The following is a 25,203-nucleotide window of genomic DNA, read 5'->3' as shown; positions in this document are numbered from 1 at the left end:
GACTCCTGCAGATCCCCTTCTCTGGCAATCCTGCAGCCTGAGGGACAGCTTTGCTCCTTATCCCTGGTGTAGATGCTGCCCCCGCTGTTTCCCCATCGCTGACTTTTAAATCTGCTGGGCGGTGGTTTTTGATGACGTCATCTGCTGGCGTTGCTCCCAGCTGCAAATAAAAGCGGCTGATGAGCTGCACCGGTGGCTCTTCTCAGTGCGGTGCGGCTTTTCCTGCCAAAGGTAAGTAAGCCCCCTCTTCAGAGCTTTTGGTTTTCTTTTTCTGAAGATCCTGAGGTCAAAAAACCAGCATGGGGAAAAAAGCAGGTGGCGCATGTGGAGGCAACACATGCTGCCCAAAACTGCAGCTTGATCTGCCAGAGTAACACTCTGGCTGCCAGCCAGGCTCCCAACTGCAGGAGTACCAGGCCGGCTGCAGCTTCTCTGGCATCCAAGACACCACATAAGGCTGCTGGGGCCAGTACAGTTGCTGGCCCTAGCCTCCCTTACCCTACCCGGGGTAACCTGCTACATGCCCAAGGGTGCATGGCACAGGTGTTCCCCAGAGACAATTAGCAGCAGCACAAACCAAATGTCCACACTCACCTGGATGCATCCAAGGTGTTTTTCATACACAATCCTGCACAGAGATATACATGCACCCACTGCATGCAACTCACCTGTACCTACTGCAGCACTGTCATCCTTGACTACAAGCATCATCACAATAATGATAAAATATTCATTAATATTTACAATTCATGTGTACATTCATCATTCTACTATCCTCATTATGTCAGGGAACAGCAGCCCCTAGAAAGTTGACTTTTTGGTTTGATAAAAATAAATTAATACCACAGCTGAAATGAGATCGCATTTTTTAATGCTTCCCTGAGCTATGCCTTGCCGCATATCTGCTTCTGCCACATTGTTAGTTAGCATGTTGATCCTAATGGACTTGGAAGTTTTATGCTTCAGCTCTGCTATTATGTTAGTAACTTACTGAACAAACATGGTGCTTCTGAGGCATGTCAAACTGGAATGGAGAAATAGTAGTTTATTTGAAAGCAGTGAATGGCAACTTTTGTCTCCATGCTATTAAAAAGCAATGGCAAAATCAGAGGGTACGTAAAAGAAAAATTACATTTTCTTGCTTTCAAAATATGATTAGCACATGATTTGATATCAGTAAAGGCCTTTTCTAAAAATGAGTATATTAATGTGTTTTTCTAGCTTGCTGACTCCAACAAAAGCCGTTGAAGGAACAGTTTATATCACAATTAGTACAGGCCTTTACTATATGGCAGTAACATTAAAGGCTTAATTCATGCAATTTAAGAACCTTAACCACGTACTTACACATAATATAAGCCCCATTTTCAAAATTGGATGCCTACATTTAAATACCTGTATCTGTATTTAAACAAGTACATAATAAGTGTCTGGTACACAGGTATCTACTATTAGGTATTAGATACTAAGTATGATAATGACAGCCCTATTAGTATGATAATGATGGCCCTATTATGCTTATTCACCTGTATTATTGGTTTGTGTAGTCAGACTATTGTGACATGTTTGGGGTGGGGAGCTGTACTCACCTCTGTATCTCCCCTACTGAAGTGAGTGAAAGCTTTTCCTTGAATGCTCTTAAAACATTTAAAACATTTAAAAAGAACAAGCACCAGGAAGCTATGTTCCAATGTAGTGATTGAAAGGTCAGTATTTAAACCACTTAAATGTCAGTATTCCCTCAGATCTGAGCTTATAATTCAAGATACTTCAGTATTTTTGTATCTCAGAGTCTTTAACTAAATTTGGGCTCTGGTGTATAAATGGTTATTATATATTACATTATATATTATTGTGTGTGTGTTCTGAAGAAAATATCTTCCATGTTTCAGGGGTGTTTGTTGTAGCCGTGTTGATCTAAGGACATAGGCAGACAAGGTTCTTTGGGTGCATGTGATATCTTTTATTAGACCAACTAAATAATTGGAAAAATTGTTCTTTGCAAGCTTTCGAGCACAGCCACCCTTCTTCAGGCATAAGGAGAGTCTGCTGTTGTTTTATGTTCTCCTGGATGGAACAGAAGAAGTAGAGGAAGATCCAACTCCCCTCTTCACCTTAAAATTCAAAACCACCTTCATATCATGTCCATCTGAACTACAAGAAAAACTACAGAACTTGATCCCCCCCACTACCCAACCCAGGGAGTTTTTACATGCTTCCTAAAATCCACAAACAAGGGAACCCAGGAAGACCTATAATACCAACCATAGAACCCTAACTGAGGAAATATCAGGTTTCATCAAGTCCATCCTAAAACCTCTTGCTACCCAAAGAGCAAGTTTTGTTCAAGACACAACAGACTTTCTACAAAAACCTAAAAACAGACCACCTTTCCAGCAACACCCTCATAGCCACCACGGGCCTTACTAAATTATATACCTACATCCCACACCAGGATGGCATCCAAGCCTGCCTTACATAGCTACAAGAGCAAGATTACAACTCAGAGTACAGACTTAAAGATATTACTGTACTTATACGTTTCATCCTCACACACAATAGCCTCACTTTCAGTAACCACCAGTTCTTCCAGACCATGGGCACAGCTATGGACGCCAAAATGGCCCCCCAATATGCCAACCTTTTATGGCCCACCTGAAAGAAGAATTCATCAAGAACTGCGTCATCAAACCCATGCAATACTTAAGCTATATAGATGACATCTTCATCATTTGGACTGAAAACCTGTAATCTCTGATTGATTTCCATCATAAATTCAATAATCATCAACCTCTCCATCAGACTGTCTCTTGAATACTCCAGCACCAACGTTTCCATTTTAGACACTGTGATCAATATCCAGAATGGTAAAATATAAACCACCATATATATACAAGAAACCCATGGAGTAACATCATACAGTGTCTACACAGGGCCAGCAATCACCCTAAACACACCAAGAAAGCTATAATATACAGCTAAGCCCTCTGATACCACTGAATTTGCACTGAGGAGAACACCCATCCTCGTCAACTCGCAAATCTCAAAAGGGCTTTCACTCAACAAAGACACTCCTCCAGAGAGAGAGATCACACTTTTGAAAGAGCCACCCAGATACCATGTGAAGAATTGCTGCAGTACGAAAAGAAAATCCCCACAAATTGCACACCATTAATTACGACATACCATCCCCCCCTGGAACCTATATGGAAAATCCTCAAACAATTGAAACCTATACTAGAAGAAGACCCAATTCTTAAAGAGATCTTCCCAGAATCACCCAGTCTAGCCATTAAACAAGCACTGAACCTCACCAGTCTCATCACCAGAAGTAACCTTTCTGTGGCCCAGAGCATACCAAATGCATCCAGACTATGCCGGGACAAGAAATGTTAAACCTGCCAACACATCTCCACTGTTCCCACAATAACTACATCCCACAACAGAACCATCACCATTCCTGCATCTTAAACCTGCACCTGCAGAAATGTAATACATCTCATCCAGTGCACTAAATACCCTGTTGGAAAATATGTAGGAGAAACCAAACAACACCTGCATACCAGACTGAATGCACACCAAAAATCAATCAAAGCCAAAATACCCAGTTACCTAAGGGTGCAGACTTCTCACAAGACAACCACTCTCTCTCTCCAATCTCTCAGTTCTAATCCTCAAAAGGAATTTACAAAACACTTTTCATAGACAAGCCAATGGACTTAATAAATCTACTGGATGCAAAAAATCATGGGCTAAATATAAATATTGGATTTATGGCACATTGGATTTATGGCACATTATAACCTTCCTGCTATTGGATAATTCCAAGTAACCTCTGTACATTTTACCAGTTACATTCTATCGCAAGGTCAACATTCCCTTCCTTTCCCCCCCCACCTACCTGTCTAACACCTATTGTTTCCCATCGCCTCTGATCCTCACTGCCCTACATTTGCATTTTCACAGACCTGCATTTTGTATATTGACTTCTATTCCATGCAGGAGAACACAAAATAACAGCAGACCTCCCTATGCCTGAAGAAGGGTGTTTGTGCCCAAAAGTTTGCAAAGAACAATGTTTTCCAACTATTTAGTTGATCTAATAAAATATATCACATTTACCTAAAGAACTGTGAAGAACAATAGGCATACAACATAACTGTTAACCACAACTCCTGCTTAATTTATCAGTCCCATCCCCATTAGCCATATTCAGAATTAATTGCAGCCCTGCTTATCCAAAATTTAGTTTTTTCTAATGGTTATGAGTTCTTGTGAAAGCCTTAGAGAAACAGAATTGCACTGTATAAGTTTTGCCAAAAAAATGGTATCACTTCAATAGTTTTAAGAGAGTCAGCAAAAGACCCCTTTCAGGTCCAGATGGAGTGGGGAAATACATGGTGCATGTTGTAGAGGAGTTATAAGTTGGGTAAATGGAAAATTTAACAACCTCTTACTTCTCTCCACAGTTCAATTCAAGGTGCTTAGTTTGCTGGGGGATTAGAAAAGATAAGGAAAGCTATTTTTTTAATGGAAAATATGCTCTTGGGATGTTAAGGTACATGTGAAAATGTTACTTGAACCACCTGAGACCATCCTTAGAGATTTATTTTTGAGAAAAAAGAAAATCTTGCTTTTGTAATAAAAGGAAAGTAGTGTTTTGTTAACTCATATTAATGAAAAGTTTAAATGCATTATCCTAGGAATTGCTTTGCATATCTCTTCTGGTATACCTGCCAAGTGGTTTTTCACACTGTATTTGTAATCATCATATGCAAAATTAATCTATAGTGGGCTTTTTTCCTTGACAGTCTAAATGTTGGCTCCACCTCAGCAATAACAAATCTGACATCATTTTAGAAAGGATGTAAAGAGTGCTCATTTCAACAGTTACAGAGAGTTTATGTTATATAGTTTTATTTTTATCTTTTTAGGGAAAAGCATTTGGTAGATGGGGAATTCAAAGCTTTGTGATTGCTCTGGTGGAAAAGCATTTTTGAAGAGGGAAGTTATGCTTCATTCCATAATGATGATCAGGCTCTGGATTCACCTAATCTCTGGAATTTTGTTCTAACACTAAATATTATCTATGCTTTAACTAGAACTCTCACATACCCCATTTAAAGATGCATCACCTCAGTCTTGCCTGGGTTCAGCTACAGCCAGCTACTCTTGATTCAAATGCTGATCTCTCATAAACGTTAGGACATTTAAAAGAGATAGTAAATATATTTAGTAGTAGTCAATGAGATATATAATTGAGCATCATCAGTAAAGCATTGACAGTTGAGCCAATAACATCTCACTGTCTCTATGATTTCCTTCCTGAGAAGGATGATGTAAAAATGAATATCAAAAAGTCATGTACATCTGTTGCTTAAGAGAGATTATTATTACTTTTTTGTGATATTTTCCTACCTTTGCAGTTTACATTTAAATCTGAATAAAACATTTAAATAAAGTCTTTATTATTTAAAAGTATTGAAACATGGGATAAGGATCTCCTTAATTCATACTGATACAGGTAGTAATTATAACTTTACTCTTATGACCTAATGAAAACTTTCTGGTATAGTGAATTTTGTAACATTACCTAATTAGACTACTGCATGTATTAATGGAATGAATTCTGATTGTCATCCATATTGGCCTTTTAAATTAGAGTGAACTTATGCATCTTTATTCCTGACATCTTGTTAACAGTTAAATTAAAAGTTTATTTGAAACTTGTAATAAATGAATGTATTTAATTAAAATTGAAACAATTGTATGGCTGCTTGTATTATACTAAATTTATAAAAGTGTATCCTTTTAATATGGATCCACAATTATTGTTGCACAATAAAAGGGTCTGTTGTTATTTAGAGTCATTAATAGAATTGTGTAGACAAGGACAATTAACTGTATATGTTTAGCTAATGAAAATGGAAAGCAAAAACCGTAACTTAGTAATGATTGTTTGGGTAAAGGCTCATAATCTATGTTGTGACAGATTTAAAGGTCAGTGATCAAATGTTTCTGTGTGATAAAAACATGATGGATTTTTTTGGCAAAGAAAAAATTAAAATTAATTAAATGAATTTTAGGTGATTGTCTAAGCTAATTTTATGGAAACAGTTAAAAGGAATTGGTACAGTTGGCTTTTTCAACAAGATGTGGGTTTTTGCAAGGTACCCTCTGTAACTATTAAAGCTATATAACTTCACAGTTCTTTATTTCGTGGAATCTAGAATAGATTAATATCTTTAATAGATGGTACTTATCAATAAATACAACTTGTCATCCTCTCTATATGATAATAATGTATGGAATTTCAGTTTGCCCAGAATTTTGATGTAGAGTTAGACATTTACTTTTCTGTGCACAAATATGAGTTGTGATGACTTACAGAGATAAGACAGATGTAGTTAGCCATGTTAGTCTGAAGTCAGGCAGAAGGCAGGGTCGATTTGCATAAGTATGCATTAACTTTTGTAAGAATCAGCTTGCTTCATCAGATGCTATGAAGGGACTGCAAGAAGCAAAGCTTCTAACTAGAAAGCAGTGATTAGAATAAAAGTGCAGGGAAGGGTGGAGAAAAAAGGAAACAGCACTGCTTGGAAAGGCAAGATAGGTAGAAGAGAGAAAAGCAAAATGGTTAACCACTGAGGGATATGAGCATTATAAAAACTAATCCAGGTAATGGGATAAGAATCTATAGTCTGGGTTTAGGCAATACTTTACACAGTCCGGTCTGTGAAAAATGTCTTGTTCCATATCTTTTTCAAGAGTCCTCATAAATAGAAAATAAACTTCATTTTACACAGGGAGATAGAGGTTGGAAGTGTATTCCCCTGAGAATCTGAGAGTCGTTTTGTGAGAGTGTTGCTCTGTGATGTGCAGATTAGGTTGTCTTTTTCATTTTCTGCCTAGAAGGACTTTTACAATCTTTCTGCTCAGCCTGATGAAGGGTGTGTGCGCCCAAAAGCTTGCGAAGAAAGGATTTTTTTTGTTACTATTTAGTTGGTCAGATAAAAGGTACTGCCTCTGAACCAAGAGCTTTGCGTATCTCTCATTTGAAATCCTGCACTTTCTGGATTTTAACGTATATGTGAGAGTGGGAGTCACAGTTCAAAATTCCCTCCCAGACTTAAGAGCCTAAGAGGTCCCTGGTAGGTACAAATAGCTGAATCACCCTTGTCCTTTAGATTCAACTTTCAGAGGAAGTAGTGCTGTTGTCCATTTTTATGTAATACCCTAGGGGTTAAAACACTTGCCCTGGATGTGCGCTATGTAAGCGCTATGTCTGGCTCACCTTGAGGAGTTTCAAGTCTGCCTGGCTTTTATCTACTGAGCTTCCTTTATTTTATTTTTAAATATATTTTCTGTATATCAGCAAGGGCCTTGCACACTTTCAGTGACCAATTAAAGTGGAAGTAAGATGTCAAATAGATGTTGGCCTAAAATAAGATGTTAAAAGAATAATTAACAATCCTTGCTTTTTAATACTGAAGACACCATTTTTAATGATAGAGAGGGGGAGTAGGAGGCATGTCAGCAGTTATATGTAATTAATAATGAAAAATACTGTTACAAAGATTGAAAAGTCAGACACATGGGCTGTTTCATATTCCCTAATTGCAAAGACTGTGTGTGAGTGGGAAGCTGAGATCTTGCAGCTCAAAAACACAAGGCTCATTTCTGCAGTTAAGACTGGGGTGAGATCAATGTGCATTTCATGAGTACAACTGAGGCCAGTCTTCTCTCCCCTTTAGTTTTGAAACCAGTCACTTACTAAGAGTAAACAAAACAAAACAGATTTGTAGCCATAATTATGTGAATGTGTGTTTCAGACAAACACAGCCTAAGAAATCTTTGCAACACCTTATTAGATGTAGTCACAACAACAGAGTATCATTGAAACAAATGGGTTTTGGAGTATATATGAACAAAATAAGTTTACAGTTGTATCATTCTGGAGTTCAAGAATCCTGGAAAAGAGTAGTGAGTATTGCATACAGGATTCAGTACCCTTGTGTAGCAGGACCATGCCCCAGAGGCTGCTGTGACACTCCCTAGTGGCCATGTAACTCCTGTCCCCCACTCCAGCTCCTCAGGATACCCTGTCTTGCCCTTGCCTGTCATGTCTTGATGGGACTATTCTGATGTTAAGGGAGGCTGCCCCAAGGTCCCAAGTGAGCCCTTGTTCACTTTGGGCATCTGGTACATCTTGTACTTGGCTGACCTCAGTCTTGCCCCTCAGACACTAAGTTGTGACCCTTTGGTCCTATCAGTACCTTAGGACACCAGTTGCCTTTTGGGCTATATACGTGGCCTCCATCCTCCCCTATACCCATGCCCACATCTCTCAGATGTTACTCCACGTCTATTTGGAGGAGGCCTTCTGGCCCCAATGCAGCTTTTGGCCTTTGGACCCCAAACCTTTGTTTTTAGCCCTTTTATTCTGGCTCCTCAGCCCAGAGCCCCTGAGGGGCCAAAAGCCTTACTTTGGCTTCTGGTCCTCAGCCCCATCTTACACTTGCATGCTCTGGGCCTCTGGCCCCTATCTCGTGGCCTGGGCTCCCAACCCCAGTCAAAATTTAACACAAACACTGCAGCAGCCAGCTGCTGTCCCCTCTTAAAGTGACAGGGGACCTTGCCCCCTGCTGCATTTTATTACATGCCAATCAGGGAAAAGCCATTCTTAGTTACTAGACGTACTATAAATGGACTAGATTTGAAATGATGTGATACAGAATAAACCTGTGATATAGAGAAGGGAGGGGTTGGAAAACCAATGGGGCCTTCTCCATTATTGTCTCATTCCAACTATGTAATATCTACAGAATAAATGATAATAAAATATACTTGAAAGGAATTCACTAATTTGTTCACACTAAATAAAGGTCTAGCAGTACTGCCATTAATATTTTCATGTGACACCTCACCACATGGCAACAGTTTAATAGTTTTGGTAGTGATGGAGTAATGGTGTAGCTGTGACAGTTCAGGAAATGAGAGAGGCAAGACGTTTTATGTGTGATATCTTTTACTGAACCAGTTGGGATAGATTTAGACAAGCTTTTGCATATAACAGTATCTTTCCTTTGGTCTGGGATTATGATATCCAAAAAACTTGTCTAAGTCTATCCCAACCATGCAATTGGTCCAGTAAAAGATATTACCCACAAAAATCCTTAGCTCTATTGAATAGTTTTAGAAAATTCAGTTTCATAACAGTGTAGTAGAAATGCTAGAGAACATACTTGAAAATGCAGCATTGGTGTGGAAGGAGTTGAATTATTAAACTAGTTTCACTGTATAACTCATGAAGGTTTTTTAGCATATTTGAAAGAGGTTAGTCTTGTGCACTTATAAAAATAAAATATTGTGTTAAAAATGTTAAATGCAGCTTGGTCTTACTTATTTTTGGTTGTCATTACAAAATAAGGATAAATATTCCTCTTTAAAATCATAGTATATGTTGGTTAGTACTTTTGGCATTAGCAACCAAAGCCAAAATCTGTGCATTAATGCAAACTTCTAGAATATCAAGCAATAAGTGACTGAATGAATTGTTCACCTTATTAATATGCAATACAATTCTCTTTTAGAATTGGGTAGATAAAGCAGAAAAACAGACACTCCTGTCAGACACCTTGGACCTCTCAGAGCTCTTCCATCCTGATACATTTCTTAATGCTTTACGCCAAGAGACTGCAAGGTAGGAACAATGCAGCCATCTATTTATGCATATTTGAGTGCAATTCTCTGTTGCATTTACATTCTAGCATTGTACCTTCATTGTCCAGATTAGGTAAAAATAGGGTCATTAGATTCATTTTTATTATTATTATTTTACTGTGATAAAATAGCAGAGTTGCCAACTATCCATAAACTTACAGACCATACATAAATAAAAAGTCCATAAAGTTTGTAAAAAAAATGGAGCTATCCAAAGATACCATGAACTTGGTTGAAGATTTGGATGTAAATGTTGAAGAAGAGACAAAGGAGAGCAGCACCAGCTTCTGTCTGAGTGAGAATGCAGCTCAGTGCCCTGAGGAAGCTCTCCCTCAGGGCTTTGTGGCCCATGGAAACCCCCATAGCCTCCTTCCTACCCCAAGGCCTCTTGCTGCCACTGCATCCTGGCCATCACTTGCCTATTATGGCTGTTCCCCTCAAAGATAACAGGTCTGTACAGTTCTTGGAAGTCTGAGGCAGTGGGTGGGGCTGGGAGGGGGTCAGTTCAGCCAGGATGGAGCTGGAGGGGCAGAAGAGAAGAAAGGCAGCAGGAAGGGATCCATGTTAGGACAGGAGGAGCAGAGTCCAAGTGGGATAAGGTTTGAGTGGTGGGCAGCACAGTAAGGTCTGTATTTGCGGGTATCAGGGTGTGGGAGTGAGTAGGGGAACTCTGAAGTGGGAGTAGCAGTATGTAAAACCAATCGCTGCAGTCAAGTAATACAGTGTTACAAGTTGTTAAACCCCTGAATTTGAACATGGCCCTTGTTATTGCTCTCCTGGGTATGGCAGAATGGTTATATTATTTATATTATGAAAAACATATGTTAGTAAAAAAGTTTGGTTGTCAGTAAAATGTTTGCAGCTCTCAGTAAAAAAACAAATTCTTAGTTTAGCAACCATATAAAATAGTGATGCTATTTTTGCAACAGTGCTGAAAAAATGTTTAGTTTTGTAAATGTGAATTCAATTCTTAATTTGTGTTAATTCATTCCTGGTTTTTTATTTGAATTTCTTATTGTTATATCTCTATAACATTGAGTGTACGTCTGTTTTTCTTTTAGGGTAATGGGCTTCTCAGTGGACAGCCTTAAATTTACAGCATCTTGGAAAGGTCGAATCCAAGAAGCAAAACTTCAGGTTAAGGTACTGTATTCATTCAGGTTTCTATCTGAATTGCTGGAATTTGTATGCAAGTGCAAGTAATATTTTAACTATGAAGAAGTAGGTCCCTTATCCTATCCTGTATGTAGAAAAACATAATATCAACATGGATGTCACAAAAATCTTACTATAATGGCTTGCAGAGTCAATCATAGCCTACTGGTAGGTGGCCTTTTCAGAGGAGTTCACTGTCAGGTAAAGTACCAAATGTCATCATGTCTCAGACAGAAACACATACTGTAGAATATTATGTTTTTCTACATACAGGATAGGATGAGGGACAGTTTTTACTTCTTCATAGTTAAAATCTTCCTCTAATTTTTTCTCCTTCTGTTCACTTCCTCTGTCCTTCAAAACAAAAAAAACTATGTTCCTATCTGCTAATCTCTATTGGTTGTCCAGACAATAAAACTGTTATGGCACAAAGAAAGTTAAAGGATCTATAAACATATGTAATCTTAGCATCTGAACAAAGATTTCCTCTTTTATTAAAACTTCCTCTAATAAGCAAAACTGCATATAAAGCAAATGATGAGTGTCTGAGCTGGGATATTTGATACAGTTTTGCAGGTTAGCAAGAAGTTATGCAAGTCTAATATATATTAGTAAGCTGAAAATGTTTTGGAAACATTGAACTTTTTAGCATGGGGTATTCTTAAATTGTACCAGCAAATATTGATACCTATGACTGCATGCAGACGCGTAAAAAAAAATAAAAAGTCACTTTACCAGAAGCAGCAGCACGCATTACTTCGACCTGGCTCTACATTTTAGAGCTCGTAGACACTGTGCAGTGTCTGTATAGATTGGGCTCTTTTATCTAATAGCTGAGTCAATCACCTATTAGATTAAAGCACCAAATAAGCCCCACTAAAGCGCCTGATCTATACAGGCATCAGGCAAGCTGGGTCCAACTAATGCACTGCCTCTTCTGGGCATGTGCTGGCTCAGCATGGGAGCATGTGGAGTTTAAAGTTAAAGCACCACTTTTGGGGGGGGGGGGGGGTTTAATGTCTGCAAGAAGCCTGTGTTTCCAAATGCAGAAATCCCACAACTGCTCTTGAAAATTGGTGTTTTCATAGACAGAAGGTTTAGAGTTCCTTTAAATGTTGACTCTGTATTTAAAGACTTAATTTAAAAATTCTCTCTAAAGAAATTGTTTTTATATTTAGAGCTTGTAGAAAAATACAAGACCAAAAGTGTGAGACACTGAAATCCCATATTAATATATAAAAATGCAACATGTAAGTTTAGTCAACCCACCATGTTTACTTTTTCTTGGAATGGCAACTGCTAAAATAAGAGTAACTTAACTTTTGTGATTCAAGTCTCAGGCATACAGTCATATACATCACAGAATATTAAGGTTGGAAGGGACCACAGGAGATCATCTAATCCAGCCCCCTTCTCAAAGCAGGACTCTGCCCAAATATATCACCCAAGCCAAAGCTTTGTCTAGCTGGGTCCTAAAAACCACCAAGGATGGAGATTCCACAAGCTCTCTGGGTAACCTATTCCAGTGCTTTACTACCTTCCTATTGAGAATTCGTTTTTCCTAATATCTAACCTAAACTTCTCTTGCTTCAACTTAAGACCAATGCTCCTTGTTCTGTCATCTGTCACCGAGAACAGTCTAGCTTCATCCTATTTTGAAACCACCCTTCAGGTAGTTGAAGGCTGTTATTAAATCACCTCTCAGTCTTCTCTTCTCCAAATTAAATAAGCCCAGTTTCCTAGGCCTGTCCTCAGAAGTCCTGTTCCCTAGCCCCCTTGCCCTCCTCAGGACAAATGGATGCATGTATAAGTGGGTTTCCAACTATCAAAATAATGAAGTTGTAGGACAGCCTTTCAAAAGGACTTGGAGGGGTAGGGAGACAAAAAAGTGTTATGTCAGAACTTGATTCATTTATGAATGAGATTTAGAATATAACTGCTGGGCATAAAAGGGGATGTATTTGACCCAATGTCCTTTGCAGTCCTACAATCTACATTATTATGGATCATATTTAATTTTGATAGACAAAACTAGCAAAGGACAAAAAAGCAAAAACTGAAATTGATCAAAACACTGAACAATTCTTGATTAGCATAAACTTGAACATAAAAGGACCAGATCCTACTCAGCTACTAATGTGCTTCCTCTTAGGTGCTGCAACACCTTCACTTTATGGGGCTTTTTCTCCAATACTGCAAGTCTGATTCCTTTCAAAAGAACTAAATAAAACCACACACAAATTTTGGGCCTGGGAGAAAAAACCTGAACAAAACTGCAGAAACTCAAATTTATAAAAACTACTTGAAAAACTGAAAAATATAATGAAAGGATGTGCCTTTTTAATTCAGGGTTTCATAAGTGTAACAGGATTAACACCATTGTTTTATTCTTGGGTGTATAATAAATAATTTCATGTAGACATTCAACTGTGGTAGGTCTGGTTCATCTTTGAAGGATATATTTTTATGGCAACTTTCATGCTTAAGTGTATTTAGACCTATAATTATTTGTTAAGTGACAATGATATGTGAACATTTGTGAGGTAATTCTGTGCAGAAGTCAGGAGGCAGTGACAGTGTGACAGAGCACCTTTGGGTGCCTGTCACTTTAAGGGCCAGAGCAGGCATCAGGGCAGCAGGCAGGTGTGTGCCAGAATAATGAGTCAGTCACATGACCACAGGAGGTCCCTGGGATTGAAGGAGGTAGTGGAGCAGGCTCCATTCTAGATCCAGGCTCTCAGGGATGAGGCAGCAGTCTGCTGCTGGCAGCTGGAATGACACCACCCGGCCGAGTGATTGCTCAGGGACACCTCGGACTTGTAGGTGAGGCATGAGCTATGGGGATGGCAGGAGGCTCCTGGTCCTGGGTATGACCAGAAGCTGTACCCTGCTGAGGAAGGATGGACTGGTGGGATTACCTGTGGCAGGGTAGCTCTCCAGAAATGTCAGACCAGTTGCCTCCCCAGTGAAGGGCGGGTAGAGGTGCCTTATAACCCCAGCCCCCCCTAGCCAGTGGGTCACAGAGCAGATAGTGGGGCCAGGCACACCTACTGAGAGGCAACTGAGTGCAGGGGATGTAAGATCCCAAAAGTAGTAGGGCCAGGCACGCCTATCAAGAGGCATCTGAGCCCAGGGGCTGTAAGACCACAAGGCCCCAGCATAGGGGGCACAGTGTTGGCTCCAGTGAGAAGGTGGTGGTGCAGGGTAGGGTTGCAAGGAGCAACCTGAAGGGCTGCACAGGAGTGGTTGTGTGTGGATGCCCCAGTGAGGATGAGGGTATTGAATAGTTGCCCTAGTGAGAGGGCGGAGGCATAGCGCCAGTCAGGGGGTGGAAGAGAGTTAGGGACCAAAGGCAGAGCTGAGCTTTAGCGAGAGGGCGTGCAGTTCATAACTGAGGATTCCTGGGCAAACAGCCAAAGGCCAAGGGCAGCCCATAAGGGGCCAGGGAAGTCATAGTGGGTAGTTTTGTGGACAGTGTAGTGGCACTGTGATGGCAAGACCCAGGGGGGAGTGGGAGTCCCAGTGAGACTCTGGAGCATGGGTCACAGTCAGGCACTGTGCCGTAGGTGTGACAGGGGCAAGCTTTCATGCTTGGTGTAAGCGCCAGCCTGCCTCCTGTCTATGAACCAGCCACCCACCTCACTCTTCGACCATGCCTTGATATACTAGTATTGATGTGCTAATTAGGTGAAAGGCTGCCCATTTTGAACCCCGATGTTTAGGGAGGTATCTGCAGCTCTGTTCCACCCCGACACTGTGGCCCAAGCCACACAGATGGCATCCCAGGCAGCGAAACGCAGCTGTTCCCTTCACCCATTAGCTGTGGTCCCCTCTCTGGGACCTTCAGCTCCCGATTAGGCCCTGGCCTTGTCTCAGACCAGTCAGGACCCTGAGCTTCTTTGCTCTGTGGGCATCCCTCGTAGTGGGCCCCTGGTTCTTTTCACCCCTCTCTGGGTGCAGGCTCCAGCATGGACCTGTTGGGTCCCTCAGGTCAGGTCTAAGCTGTGTGCCTGCTCAGGGATTGGGGGTCCCCCATTCCTGGCTCAGGTGCTTCACAAAGAGTGCCTGGCCCTGTAGGAATCACCCCAGCAGGCTCAGACGCTTCAGGAAGCATACCTGTCTTTCCCTGCATCAAATAACCCACTCAAAGGTGGGGGCTGAGGTTAAGGCACCCCAACCCACCTTACACCAGGGAAGTGATCACTCCTGGCATTTACATGGGGACTGCCGCACCAACAGCAGCTCCACCAGGCCTTTCTCCCGGCAGGGGGCAGGTTTAGATCATGGCCAGGACCAATGAGACCTCCAAGCCATCCCCATAGCCTCACCCTTACCTCCAAGATGTTCCTGGAAGAGTTCAGCAGAGAGATGTCTCTCCTCTGCTGGCTGACCTTAAAATGGCCACCCTCATCAGGCACCTGCCCCTCCCTGGCCCAGTCCTTAAAGTGTCAGACATGACCAGTGCCTTGCCACACTGTGGATGCCATCTGCAAGGCATGGGAGATGGCAAGGGAGATCGGAGCCGTGTGTAAACCCCTTGGCCTTGGGGCATTAAAATGGGCAGCCTCCCACTTATTACATCAAGTTGATCCCAACAAGTTGTGGCAGGCAAGACAGGACAGACTGCCCTAGACAGCGGGAAGTCGGTATGGTGACCAGTCATGAGTAGGCTCCTTCGTCAAAGACAGCAATCACTTCTCTTTTCTATGTGCAGAAGGATGAGATATGTTCTCAATAGATTGCTGCCATTGCTACACAATAATTAATGTTATGTATCAAGAGAAAATCAAAGGTAAAAACTAAGTTTCATTTAGTAGCAAATTCTGTGTCCAGCATATACTTCAAGTAATTGAGCTATATGTTGGGGAATTCCATGTACTAGGGACATCCTGTTATAGCAGTAGTAGTAACCTTCATAGGCTACTATGAGAGGGAGAGGGTATATCCCCATCAATAAGAAGGAATATCGTCTGGTTCTCTGTGGTGGAGAATCCACCAAGACTCACACCCATACTGTGGGCAGCATCTCAAGGATTACCACATCATTGACATACAGAGAGCCTCCACTATTCCATGATATGTAGAGCACAAGGACACCCATACTTCTTCTTCTCCCCTTAATACCTCATTAATTTTTCTGCCTTCTGTACCCATTTAGGGATGAGGAGGCAGTGTTAGCCCAATAATGTTAAATGTATAGCATGCTATCTACTTAACATGAACACCATTTAAAATATATTGAAAATCGCTGGTCAAGAATATTTTCTATTGTATAAATATTCTCTGGATTATACAGAAAATGAATCATTTGAATAATATGACTTCTAATACAGCTAAATTAATTTCCACACCAATAGAAACAAGAATGCAGAACAAATTTGTAGAACAGAGAAATACAGTTTCAGAACAATGATTCCTAAATGTCCATAGAGATAAGGGTATATAAGCAACTAGATATCTACTTGCACTGCATTGGGGTGGCTAAAAGAGAAAATAAGGGCCTTGAATGTAGAACTGTATGCGGTGTTATTTACTACTGCTTATGGCAGGGCTGCCCATACTTCGGAATAGCTGGGAACCACATGCCATGTGGGCTGCAAGTCTCATGGGCCACAGTTTCTGCTGGCACCTTGTTGACCCACACTGCATGGACTCCTCCTCACTATGCAACATACCTCCCACCCTGTGCCATGTGCTGGCTCCAGGCCACCGGATCTACAGGCTCCCTGGGCCCCATGGGCCATGTTACGCCATGCCACCTTGAACGGAATGGGCAGGAAGCAGAAGCTGAAGAAAGAAGGGGGAGCCCGGAAACCCTGATGGCAGAGGTAGCCAGAGTCCTGGTTTATTACCAAAATTACCACAACAGGAGTACTAAACCCAGTTCTAATATTCAAATTAAAAAAATATGTTGACAAATTTAGAATACAGATATAAAAATGATTTTGAGTTTAGAAAGCCTGGCTTATAATGAAATACTAAAATAAGCATTAAATAACTAATTAAATAGTGAGAAAGTAATAACTTGATCAAATTCTACAACTACCTACATTATTTCTGAAAGGAGGAAGTGTAATAGGCTCTGCCACTGATATGGCTCTGGCACCCTCTGGTGATCAACTGAGTCTGTTTTGCACTCCAGTTCCTCCCCCCCCCCCCCCCCCATGGGTATTGCTCTGTCATTGTCTGCCATGCCTTGATGGTACTTAAGATTTTGGGGAGGCTACCTTCAGGCTACCAGAATGAGAAACATGGTGCCTCACTCCATCCTGCTTATCATTGAGCCACTTTGGTCTAGCCCATTTTTCCTGAGAAATGATTCCTAGCGTGGTGGCTTGCTTCTACGTTAGTCTGCAGGGCCTCTGCCTGACCTATACTCAGTTTTACAGGCCAATTAATGCACTCAGGGCTGGACAGCCTGCAAATTAATCCACCACCCAGGGCTAATGCCTCCTTTCCCTGTAAGGGCCTTGTTACACATGAATTTTAAGCGGCTTCTGCAGCTTCTAACCCATTAAGACACACATTAACACCTGAAAGTAGTTTTAAGCACTTTTTAGGCAGCTTAAAGTCACACCACTCCAACCTAGGTTTCTCTCTCATCTGTGTTACCCACTCTATCTAGGCTACATATACTATAAACACTTCCCCCACCACTGGCCTAGATCAGGCCCCCTGTGCCCCCCCATGCCCACCCTAGCACCCTAGATCCCCACTTACTGCCCACCCCCCACCTCCCCTGCTTACTTGTATCTTCCAGTGCTGTCTGTCCCAAGGAGCAGGCAAGGAAGGGTTAACCAACCTGCTTAGCTGTGCTGTTGCTGTTCTCTGGACTGGACTGAGCCTAGAGAAGACCAGCAGCAGTGGTGCGGAGGTTGGGAAAGTTAACCCTTGCCTGCCTGCTCCCCTGGGAAAGATAGCACAGGTATCCACAAGTAAGCAGGGGTGGGGTTTGGGGGGAGGAGCCTAGGTGCCCGGAAGGAGCCACAAGGGGTGGGGGAGAAGCCCAGAATGGGAAGGGAAGGATTCTTACCTTTCAGTTTTCAAGGCCCCAGCTGGCCTGAATGTGTGACTGCTCCAAACTCGAGTTAGCACTAACACCAATCAACATTTGAACAGCTCACATTATAAGGTGTAACAATGCCCTAAGAAACCCAGCATCCTTTACTGGGTGCTTATAATCATCTATCAACATGACTAAAACACATCTCCCTTCACTAAGTGGGCCTTAGAAGTTGTGAAAAGCCTCCCTTAACAGCTGCAACAACCCCAGCACACCTTTGCTAGGCACCTGTAGTGGCCTTCCTGCATCCCATTAGCCACCCTATCCCTTACAATGAAAGAGTAAAATATAAACCATCAGTAAACACAGGTCACCTTTCCTAAAGCTCTCCCCCTTCTATATCACTGGTTACTGCTAGTCCCCAGCCTCAGCTGAGAGAGCCTCAGCCCCCTGTAGGCTACTCACTATACTATGTCTCCTTCTCTTTTTCTGACACACCCTATACAAGCTACCCATCACCAAGAGAACTGGTAACCTCCCTGTGGCCAGGGCTATACAGGGCCCGAGCCACAGGCACCTTTGTCCACCTCTTAGACCCAACTATACTGGCCACATAAGATACATAAAATAAGCGTAAAATATGTCTTGACATCAGCAATGCATTGTACCAGAGGTGTACATTAAGTTAATAGCCAGTATACTTAGGCATTAGGACTGTGCAAAGCTTCAGTCACTGATTTGATTTGAAGGAGATTCGGCCCAATTTGGCAGCCCAATCTCCTAATCTGAATTGAATCAGGAGACCCATTAATCTCTCCAAATTGAATTGGAAGCCTCTGATTTGATTTGGAGAGATTCAATAATTTGGCCATAGACACAGCTTTACATGTTTTTCTTACAAACCTCAGGCGCGGCTCGTGAATGCTGAGATGGTGGGGCAGATGGAGCATCCCACAGGAGTGCAGGGAGGAGGGTCCCCCACGTGCTTGGCAGTGGACCCTAAAGTGGACCAGAAGTACTTCTGGGTCCGCATGAGGGGGACCTGCCCCCCAGCTCAGTGACTGATGCCTCAGTGGTCTGGGAGGGCACCCGGGGTCCCCCTGCTAGTCGCCAAGCCTGTGGGGCCAAGGGGGTGGTCTGCCACCAAGCACGTGTGGGATCCCCTGAGCTTCTGTGGGACGCTCCATCTGCCCCACCATCTCAGCATTCACAAGCCACGCCTGGTACCTTGAGGTACATAGAAAAAATATATAAAGCAGTGTCTATGGCCATATCGCTGATTCTCTGAATCAGAATTGAATCTTCAGATGTGGATCCGGCTGAATTGAATCAGAACAGTGATCCAAATCAGCTAACTGAATCGCTGTCCCCTGAATTGTTCCGAATCCGAATCAAATACAGCCCACTTCACACCCCCCTATTAGGCATACTCTTCTGTGTGTTTGCATTTCAAGAATTTCTATAATACATTTGTTATTCTCTTTGTAAATTTCTTATTCAGCTTTAGTCTGTTTCAGCTTCTGTCCAATCCCACAGTCCCTCATCTCTCAAATTTTAGTGCATTCATCCCATTTAGTCCAGATATCTTCTTTCAAGTCAACAAATTCTCTAGGTTATACTGACTGAATCACATGAGATTAATTCCTTTTTACTTTCTTAGGAAAATACCAATTCACATAGTTTATCAGACTCTTCAAACACTGTGAAAGTTAGTAATAAAAGTTACAAATACATACAGTTGGGAATTTTTTGATGGAATATTTTTGTAAGAAAACACTGATTTATTGAAAGTAATATGTTTTCAGGGGAATATATCACTTTTGATTAAACTTCATGAAATGCTTCTTTGCCTCAGGATGGAATTTTAGATAAAATGTGTATGTTAAAGAGAGAGGTTTGAAGTCCCTGCTCTACTTGATCAAGGACTTCACCTGGGGTCTCCCACATTGTTGGGTAAGAGTCTTAACCATGAGGCTACTGGCTGTTCTGTGGTGGGTCTTATTCAGCATGTCCTGTTGCAGCTGTTCCAATTTGTATAAATAGTTAGGTAAGTATTCATTTGTTCAAGAGGTTTCAGTGGTTAGGTCATTTACCTGGAATGTAGCAAACTTGGGCTCAAGTCCTTCCTCTAGTGAACATTGAATTATTTGTGCAAAATAGAATAGCTCTAACAGGAGGCATTTAAGAAATCTAGGAATGTGGGGGAGCAGAAGAGAGACTTACATTTTATATTCACGCATCCCAATTAAGTGGCCTGACCCCTGGCTTGTTAGATATTCTGAGATCTCTTTCTTTGCTTTTTTGTGCAAAAACAGCCAAACAAAAACAAAATAACTTTGTAAAAGTTTTAAGTCTATTCTTATGTAGAACAAGACCATTTTTTAAATTTCAGTGTTTTGCTGGATGGGAAAACTATTTCCAAGCCAGGTCTAGTAATTTTCATTGTTCTGTAATTGCAAGTGTTTATAATGATTTGTAGCATGTCTTGAAACGTCACACCACATACTTCAAGGCTCTTTCTGGAAGACAACATAAAGAGCTCTAGTTGGAACTAAAATGTACATAGCTTTAAATCAGACAAGCATACTTTGAATCAGTCATTAGGAAACCAAGACAAATTTGGTCCAACTGCATTACCAACCCTGAAATGGATGATTAATTCAACCTAAAGGGATGATTTGAAGTAGTTCTTACCTAGTAGGGTAGAATCAGAATCAATCTACAGATAATTACATCTTCATTAATGGCACACCATTTTCTTTGACAGAGACTCTGAAAATGATTGTCACCTGACAATCGCATGCTTTTTATTCAGATGCATTTGTTCTGTTTACTATATGTGCTTATTGGTCTGTTATCTAAAAAATGCTATTTTTGCTCCATTTGATGCAAGGACTCCATTTTCAGTCACCATGGCATAAAATGTATAAAAAGAAGAAAAGTGGCATTCAAGGAACATTTATACAGTAAATTTAGCTAAAGCTAGATATAAATGCTGAAGAAAAATTATCACAGAAGTGATATATCTAGCCGTACATCTATAATCAGAAAGCATATTGAAGCTCAGCATCCAGCAGCTGTGAGAGATACATTAAAATGAGATTCTGGGAATGGCTTTTTCAGAGTTTGGCTCCATTCTTAAACAAAAGATATGCAAAGCATTAAAAAAATTCTGCATCCTATGGAATATATGAAGATTTGACTACTTTAAGTTTGCCAAGATCTATATTGTCTTATGGGAAATGATAGCACTAACAGACCAAAAAAATTAAATGGAGGAGAACTTTGAAATGTGGTATCTGCTTACCTCCCAAGACCTAAAAGATAAAAATACATTTGTCTAAAAGTGATTTTAAAGCCAAGGATTTCAAGGTGCTTTTTATTTGTGTTGAAATCTACTCAATCTGTATGGAGCACACATAATTATACCTTATCTAAGTGAAATGCAAGTGGCATAGAGCAGTAAACCTATTATTAACTCCTCTCCTTGTCCTAACTCTAGACTGTAGATATACGGTGTATATCTGCTTGTACGGTGTATTACTGCTTGTGTTCCAGACCAGTTGTGGGGGGTGTTGAAGTCTCAGCATAGAACACAGTAGCGCATTTACTCAGCAAGATAAAACAGAAAACTTTTCTACGCAACTTGAAGGAGAGGGAGAGATGCAACATGTTGTATGAATTACTCTGATTCCATTATAATAGGCACAAATAACAACCTTGATAACAGTGAGCCAAAGATGCAGTAAATATGTAAATATATGCATAATATGGTACCTATGCATATTAGAAGCTTGGTCAAAAGTAGGGGTGTTAAGAGGAGGGCTGAGGAAGAACCCATCTAGGGTAGAGCCTGTATATATTTGGTTGCAAGATTGAATTGTCCTTTATATAGCAGGCTAACTAGCTTATTGTCAGTGAGAGTGCCAGTTACTTCTCCACTTCCCTCCTTGAGAATCTTAGTTAATTGTGTTTGTTTTTGCAGCTTTCTAAATCTCATTTCCAGAGTTTCTGCAAACTGAAAGAGCTATATAACCTTTTAAAATGCATATCTTTATTAGAATGTTTTCTGTGATATATTTTAACTAAAATTTGTATTTGTATTTTTCATTCTGACAATAATCAGATTTAGTGCTGGTACAGATCAATATTTTCTATTGCAGATGTATGTTATACATTGTATGCATAGCACATCTATATATCATTAATATGGATACTATAAAGAAAATTGCAAATACAGTACATAAGTTCAATAGATTTACTATGAGAAATATTAACATGGGGTAATGTAAGGACCTGAGGAATCTACATTCATCTTGTGCATTCCAGTTTGATGTTATGAACTGTCTATACCTGTCCTATAACACTCTTTTATTGTGTTCTGCCTCATGCTTCTTGTGCTAAGGAAGCAGGGGACAGGATCCATAGATCTATTTATGAATAGGTCAGTTGTTAAAAGCTATCAGCACCTGAATAAATCGTACCAGGGGAGAACAAAAGAGCAACTGACTCCTAGATAAAACTTTTTTTCTCTAAACTCTTCAGGGGACTCTGGATTTCAAGAGAGTGGACACAGAACAAAGAGATCAGTTGTTAGTAGTGCGGTATCATAAAACTGAAAAGCCTGGCAGCATCTCCTAAGGGAAGCTAAGAGAAAAACCACAAGAAGCCTGGGTAGGAGAGAGGAACATAGGGCCATGCATTCACAAAAAAGGGGTACAACTGAGGAAGAAAGATGGTAACCAGAGAGGACAGAAACTTCATGATTCAGGGAAAAAAAAAAAAGCTACATTGGGATACTTGACTTCTTCAAGGACTCTGGTGTATGTCCTTGAAGAGTGTTGAGACATGAAGATGCGCATATTTTTCAGTCTGGAGCTTTATTTATTTATTCATTTGGGTTTTTTATTTATTTATCTATTTATGTGCTCTAACTAAAATTAAGTGATAGGTTTTGGAAACTTTTATAGAACTTAAGCTTGTTTGCTTCCATTAATATGTCCCTGAACTGTAATCTAGATAGCCAACATGGTGAACTTGTAGAAAGGGATTTTTTTAAGCCACTCAAATAGTCTGTATCGGTCCTGAATGCCAAAAGAGCTTGTGCTTGGGAGATGTGCCAGAGAGACCAAACAGAGGACCAATACAAAAACCTATTCATACCTGGGTCATAAACCTAGTGCCAACAGAGATGACACCAGAAACTGAATATTTCTTTCTACACATTAATTACTTTGGGGAACAGGCCCAAATTTGCTCTGCAGTTGTTGGTACAGTTCTGTGCAGATGGAATATTTGTCTGCAGAAGTGTAGATGTTGAAATTTGAATGCGGAGTGTGACAGGGGGCCAGAGTGTGACAGAGTTTAACAAAAATTATGCTGTTACGCAGGCAGGAGGCTGCCCATTTACTACCCCAACAGCAGGGGTTGCTATCCACCACTCTGAACCTCCCCTACTTGGTGGCCACATACTACACGTTCAGGTATTCTCTGTGCTGCAAAGTAGCAGCACGGGGGTGGGAGGAAAGGGTGGGATGAGGTTTGATCCTGGGAGATGAACAAAACCCATGCAAACAAAAAGTGGGGCAGCACACGTGGGGACAGCCTGCACCTCCCAAAACCAATGCCTGGCCAGCCAGAGCCACACTCTGGCTGCCAGCCTCGTTCTGAGCAATAAGATCGCCACTGCTGCATCCCCAGGAGGCCCCCAGGGCCCCAGGTGAGGCTGCTGGGGAAACAAATATCACAAAATGTGCTGCTGCTTCTTGTCCCCAGGGAAACAAACATCCGCACTCTTGTGGACATGGCCTCTATTTTGACTGAATGGGTTTTTGATCTGTCATTTAGTCCGTTTTATTTTTTACAGGTTTATAGATATTTTAGACATTAGCCATTAGGGCTGGAAGATCATCGAGTCCAGCCCTCTGCAAGAAGTCAGCTAGGGTCAAAGGATCCCAGCAAGATAAGTGTCCAAAAGTTTCTTTAAAAAGCCCAGAGTAGGTGCCTGCACCACCTCTGGAGGGAGTCTATTCCAGGCTTTGGGGGCTCGGACAGTAAAGAGGTTTTTCCTTATGTCCAACCTAAAATGGTCTTGAAGAAGTTTGTGACCATTGGTCCTTGTTATCCCTTGGGGCGCTCTGGTAAACAGCCGTTTCCCCAGATTCTGATGCACACCCCTGATGTACTTATAGGCTGCCACCAGGTCACCCCTGAGCCTTCGCTTTCCCAGGCTGAAGAGTCCCATGGCCCTCAGCCTCTCTTCATGAGGCCTATACTCTAGCCCTCTGATCATGCACATGGCTCTCCTCTGGATTCTCTCAAGCTTCTCCACATCCTTCTTGAATTGTGGAGCCCAGAATTGGATGCAGTACTCCAGCTGCGACCTCACCAAGGCTGAGTACAGCGGGAGGATGACATCCTGAGATTTACCTGAGAAGCATCTATGCATGCAAGCCAGAGTTTTCTTCACTTTACCATCTGCAACATCGCATTGGTAGCTCATGTTCATCTTGTGGTCAGTCATAAGCCCCAAGTCTCTTTCGGCTGTGGTGCTAGTGGGCGTAGCACTGCCGAGCCTATGAGCGTGCTGTGGGTTTTTCTTTACCGAGGTGGAGCATCTTGAATTTTTTGGTATTGAACATCATCAGGTTTATATCCATCCACTTTCTAAGTCTATCCAAGTCAGCCTGGATAACCAGCCTATCCTCAGGTGTGGACTCTCTACCCCAAAATTTAGTGTCATCGGTGAACTTGGCCAGTCCACTTCTGACACCATTGTCCACAGGGTTGATAAAGACGTTAAAGAGAACAGGTCCAAGGATGGAGCCTTGGGGGACACCACTGGTCACTGAGCGCCATAATGATTAACTTCTGTCAACTACTACTCTCTGGGTCCAACCTTGGAGCCAATTCCCCAGCCCAGCCATCAGACTGTGATGTAGCCGAGGCCACAGTTGGCCAATTTTTCCATGTGGAGATCATGGGATACCAGATCAAAGGCTTTTTTAAAGTCCAGATATATGATGTCAATCACTTCTCCCTTGTCCAGGTGATGTGTCACCTGGTCATAGAAGGAGATGAGATTGGTCAGGTAACACCTACCTGCAACAAACCCATGCTGGCTGTCCCTCAGGATGTTGCCATCAGCCAGCTTATCAAGAATAGTCTCTTTGATAATTTTTTTCCAGAATCTTACCAGGGATTGAGGTCAGGCTGATTGGCCTGTAGTTCCCTGGATCTACTTTCCTCCCTTTCTTAAAGATGGGCACCATATTGGCCTTCTTCCAGCCTTCAGGTACTTCACCTGAGCGCCACAAGTTTTT

General features: G+C 41.5%; 1 protein-coding gene across 1 annotated transcript in view; it reads left to right on the top strand.

The window, feature by feature from the left end:
• DYNC2H1 (dynein cytoplasmic 2 heavy chain 1) overlaps positions 1-25,203 on the top strand; it is a 430,672-nt gene that overhangs the window by 392,422 nt on the left and 13,047 nt on the right. The window contains exons 86-87 of the mRNA XM_006271584.4: positions 9,594-9,703; positions 10,785-10,866. Coding sequence (XP_006271646.1) covers positions 9,594-9,703; positions 10,785-10,866 — 192 coding nt within the window. The remainder of the gene's footprint in view (positions 1-9,593; positions 9,704-10,784; positions 10,867-25,203) is intronic.

Source organism: Alligator mississippiensis, chromosome 1 (genome assembly GCF_030867095.1).
Source record: "Alligator mississippiensis isolate rAllMis1 chromosome 1, rAllMis1, whole genome shotgun sequence".
In the NCBI taxonomy this organism is placed as follows: domain Eukaryota; kingdom Metazoa; phylum Chordata; order Crocodylia; family Alligatoridae; genus Alligator; species Alligator mississippiensis.
This window is presented reverse-complemented; position numbering and strand designations above follow the sequence as displayed.